Raw genomic sequence first — 5,289 nt, 5'->3', positions numbered from 1 at the left:
CGACGAGAATTGTGATTGGAAAAGAACAAAAAATTGCAGAAGTAGCAGAGACCGTTCCGAGTTGCAACTATTGTGTCGCTACAATAGTTGCAAGGCCGTTGCGAACAACGGTGAAGGGTGGAAGACAGCCTTCCGGAAGGAAAATAGAGGTCTTATTTCCCCGGATTCGAGAATCCGGAGGGGTCTCGGGATTTGGACTGAAACTAATTTACATAAACTTTTAGCTTCCCTATTATGTCCTGAATTGAATTTAATTAAAATCTGAATTCATTCTGCTAAGATGAGAAGCTAGGAGTTGGGGGAAAGGGTTGATCCATCTTCGATGGAGATGATGATTTTTATCTACTGAACAAAAACAATAATAATTCAATGAATAGTAGTAGCCCTGGCCATGAGCTCACTATTTCTGCATGCAATTAAGTTAATTTGAGCGTTCTGGTCGAAGCCGGAGAACAGTAACGTTTTTGTCGACCCGATGTTGAAAAGACCACCAAAAGAACTGGCTTGGTAGAGACGGTAAAAAGCATGTAAAGCTCTGTTTAGATGCTCTGTTTAAAATGAAGAAAACTCTCAGAAATTTGTGACAAAATGTTTTAAAATGTTACATAATAGTTGTTACATAATTTCAGTGATATTTGTAAGTAAGAATTTTTTAAAATTGTTAATTCAAACGTTTTCGCACATTTTGTGCATCGTCAGGATATAAAATTTTTTATTTACAATAAAATGATTAAAGATCATGTATGAAATTCAAAAAGAACATGTTAGAAATTTTTTAACCAATCACATTTTTACATCTGTTATTACGTAATCATTATTTCATCGATTATGACAATTTCCATACTTTTTCGTTACTTGAGTCATAATTTTTCGATTTGATGTTTTATCCAAACTGACATGTCAGTTTATTTTTTCAAAAATTGCGATTTTAGTCATGTTTAAACATGTACTATAATTTTAATGTCAGCTCCCTGCTCCTGAACTCCTCGCGCGTGTTAATTCTGGGGCTTTCTTTCCAAATATGTAAGGTCTCCAGAGTGATGAGTTTCTCTATGTTACTTGATTGATCTATAATCTCAGACTTAAGCTCAGCGCTCTTACCATCCCTGTCACATTCTCTCAAATGTTGCCCTACTGGCGAATCTTCCTTGTGATGCTCTTCAATCCGCGTGGTCAAATGCCGGACCGTTTGTCCAACATAGGTGGAATTACATCCACTACATGTGAGCTTGTAGACCACTCTGGATTTCAAATCTTTCGCAAAGGGAGATTTAAGGGACGGTAGGCAAGTCTTGAGCTTTCTCGTAGTAAATATCACTTGGGCTCCGGCGTTTTGACGCAGTTTGGCAGCAAACCACTCTGATGCATTACCCCGGTATTGTAATGTTATAATGGGTGCACTGACCTTTAAAGGATCTTCCTTGACTGATGTTACCGTTGTTCGTGTGTCAGTTTTTCGGTCGATGATCTTATTCAACGTTCTTAATACGACACCATCTGACCATGTTTCAGGGTATTGATTATCCACCCATTGTTCTTTATTGATCTTCATTGCCTTGTCAAAGTTTTCCCATGTTGATGTACTTCTAAAAATCCGATGAACAGTACCCTCAACTACATTGCGTTTATATTGCAATGGAGCGCAGCTTCTGAAGTTAAGGATAGTCCCAGTATCCGTTGGTTTTTGATACCATCCACATGTTACCTTTTTTCGTGAGTCCACATTAATGTTCAAATCTAGAAAGGCTAAGTCTCCGTTCGAATCCGGATTTTCGATAGTGAATTATAAGTTGGGGTGGAGCTCATTAGCTGCTTTTAACACTATATCTGGATCCCCCTTTACCGTCCTCACAATATCATCTACATATCTTAGGAACGCTTTGACATTTTCTGTTGGTTTTTCTTGATCTCGCTGCTCTTTACATCTCTTACAATACCAAACCATTTCAGAGATTTGCTCATATTCTTTGTCGGATACATTACTACACTTTAAATGGTACCAATTTAAACAAGCTTCGCATTCGATCCCCTTACTTCTGTATGTTACCCTCCGCTCGCAATCAGGGCATAAGCCATTCCGGTTTTCGTTTAGCTGAGTCAACGCAGGTACTTCCTTCATTTAATGCATATTCGTACTCCTTTAGCCATAAATTGGCAAGAATGACAGCAAGGGATGCACCCATTGCCAACCAATCCTTTTGTACGTACCATAAACCATTGCATTTGAAGTGCACCTTACTTACAGCCATGTTCAACAATTTCTTCATAGTTCCGCGTGCCAGTTTAGGAGGACTAGTTTGTTCGTACAGTTTCCTCAGTGCTATATCTATTGCCTCCTTTAGTGGGACATTAGTGTTCAAGCTTTTGACATCCAGGGAGATAATACTCTCATTATAGTCTAGATCTATGTTCTCTATGATCTCCCGAGCCATTTGTGTGTTTGTCTCAAGGTTTGCCCCCTCAATGTTGTCAAAAAATTTGGCCAAAGTTTTATTTAGATGTTCATATGAGCTCCCTGGCAGTGACAGTACGGGACGGAGACAGGTTCCTTTCTTATGTACTTTAGCCAATCCATATAATCGAGCTGGCTGCCCTCCCGTGGACCTAAGCCTACTATACAGTGCCTCGTCGATCTCATCTTTCTTTTTCATGGCCAACAGTTCTTTGTTGATGTCTTTCTCAATTTTCATAACAACACTATCAGTTAAACCTGGTTTTTCGCTAAATTGTTCCGATTGCAGCAGCTCAGTTAGTTTAGCTTCATATGTCGTTTTCTTCATTACACCGAAGCCAACACCTTTATCGAATGGGACTGCCAAGAGACCATTGTCCTTCAAATACTTCCTGGCTTTCTCAATCCCTCTATCCGACGGTGTTTGCCGCACACGTTTAGCGTATGATTTTGCAGCAGCTTCAATTTCACATAATTTTTCACCTGGTACCTTTTGCGATTTAAGCTCAGATAAAAAATTATCAATGTCCGCAAGAAAGTGAAGTTCATTGAATTTCATACATGAATTTCATACATGATCTTTGATCATTTTATTGTAAATAAAAAATTTTATATCCTGACGATGCACAAAATGTGCGAAAACGTTTGAATTAACAATTTAAAAAAATTCTTATTCTACTTTTTGTTAAATTTTGGAAAAAAAAAATAACCTCGGCGATATTTGTAAGGTTTTGATTGGTTGAATTTTTAAAATTTTGAAGTAATGATGTGTGTGACACTTTTTATGATCCTTGATCATTTTGTACAGATAGTTTAGACTTTTTAAAACCTGAAGATGCACAAAATGTGCGAAAACGTTTGTTTGAATTTATAATTTTAACGCATTCTCTGTTTAGACGTTAGCCAGTCGTCTTAGGACCTAGCTTTATTTTCCGTCGGTATGTATCTTCGGGGCGAATGTTACACAGGGAGTTAACACTGAAAATTTAGTCCCAAAATATTTTTGGTTTTTTATTTAAAACGTACATGTCTAAATTGAAATTATGTCTCAGAAACTTCCAGACAAATTAATTTTAAAATGTTTAATTTATTTTGGAGGTTAAAAGTATTTTAATCTTAATACTAATTTAGAGGTCAACTGTGATTGGCTAATTTTTTAACTTGATGGTTTAGAACCAAATTGTATGTGAATTATTGTAATTAACATTTGTAAATTGATGTTTATCGACATTTAGATTAGTTTATTGTAAAAATCCTGACGATGCACATAGTTGCGAAAACGTTTGAAATTTACTTTTTAGCGAAAATTTCTTTAATACTGAATTAACCAATCAGAATCGAGACAAGGAAGAAATGAATATTTATTTCATTTCGTAAATTTGCTTTCTCGTCTCGATTCTGATTGTTTGATATGGTAATTGTCTGCCTGCTGACGAGTATGAATACGCGGTTTTCTGGATACAGACTTCACTCCGTTATTCAGTATCAAAATAGAAATTGAGAAAAAAGCAATAAAAAGAATTTTTGGTAAATTTAATTGCAGCTTTGTTTCTTTTTTCTAATTGGACTCATTATCATATATCTCCGTAGATAACATGGGAATCTGAGCATATCTTACGAAGCTTGCATCTGAAGGATAGTAATCATGCCTGCTCGGAGCTCCATGGGCTCAAGTCATCTACCACCACAAAGAAAACCATCTGCAGATTTGAATAGAAGTTGCTGGGTTTGTTTTGCTACGGACGAGGACTTCGAATCAATTGATGAATACTCAGGGGGATGGCTCAAACCTTGCAAATGTCGAAATACAACAAAGTGGGTTCATCAACATTGTCTTCAACGCTGGATTGACGAAAAACAACGAGGAAATCCGAGCATAAAAGTTGCATGTCCTCAATGCTCGTACCCTTATGTGATAAATTTTCCGAAACAAAGCAATTTTATTAGGTTTCTAGAAATGTACGAGAAATGGATCCAGAAAAGCTGTCCCATTTTATCCGCTGGAGTGGCTGCTGGAGCAATATATTGGACCTCTGTGAGTTACGGAGCTTTTACTCTGATGCAAATTTTAGGTGCACGAGAAGGCTTGGAACTTCTCGAAAAAGGAGACCCCTTGTTTTTACTTATCGGAATGCCGGCCATTCCAGTTTGCCTGGTTCTCGGAAAGCTTGTGAAATGGGAAGACCTAGTTTTGAAGTTATGGCGGAAACATTCGAAACGTGTGATGGATTTTTTTCATGCATCACATAGAGGAACATTCCCATACCAACGAGATCTCACTACGGGACAGATGACATCTCAGCAAGCTGCGCGTGACCCAGTAGAGGCAGCCATCATATCTGATCCTGTAAGTGCTACTCGAGTTCTATGTGGTGCTCTAGTATTGCCAACCATTTCTCTTTTATTTGGGAAAGTGTTCTTCCAAAACGTACAAACGAGCTTGCAAAGAACACTACTTGGGGGACTTAGCTTTGTGGTTTGCAAAGGTGTGCTGAAAATGTACTTCAGGCAACAACAGTTTTTGAGGACTTTGAAAAGACAAATCGAGGACTATACTGACCCGGAACCGGAAGATCACTGTGAATCAGAGTCAGAGAGTACGATGTCACATGTGGAGGACGAAGCAGTGATGACAGCTGAGTTTGAGTTTGATACTGGCGGTGTTACCGAATACCATTCCGACGAAGTGAACGAAGACTTGGACATTTTTCCGACTGATTAGCTTGCTGAACATCGAAACGAACATGTGTAACTGGGTAAAGGTTTTTCGCAAAGAGCATTAGATTAGAACCAAGCTTTTTAGTTATTGTTCAGAACACATAATATAGGCTTTTGTA

At 37.9% G+C, this 5,289-nt stretch overlaps 1 protein-coding gene across 1 annotated transcript; it reads left to right on the top strand.

Moving 5' to 3' along the window:
• The first annotated feature begins 4,044 nt into the window (after positions 1-4,044).
• Positions 4,045-5,289, top strand: LOC134842835 (E3 ubiquitin-protein ligase MARCHF5-like). The gene has a single exon (XM_063859333.1). It carries the CDS (start codon positions 4,098-4,100, stop codon positions 5,172-5,174), a length of 1,077 nt encoding a protein of 358 aa, XP_063715403.1. The 5' UTR covers positions 4,045-4,097; the 3' UTR covers positions 5,175-5,289.

Source organism: Symsagittifera roscoffensis, chromosome 3, assembly GCF_963678635.1.
Source record: "Symsagittifera roscoffensis chromosome 3, txSymRosc1.1, whole genome shotgun sequence".
Taxonomy (NCBI): Eukaryota; Metazoa; Xenacoelomorpha; order Acoela; family Convolutidae; genus Symsagittifera; species Symsagittifera roscoffensis.
The sequence above is the reverse complement of the archived record's forward strand: the minus strand, read 5'-3'. Positions and strand labels throughout refer to the sequence as shown.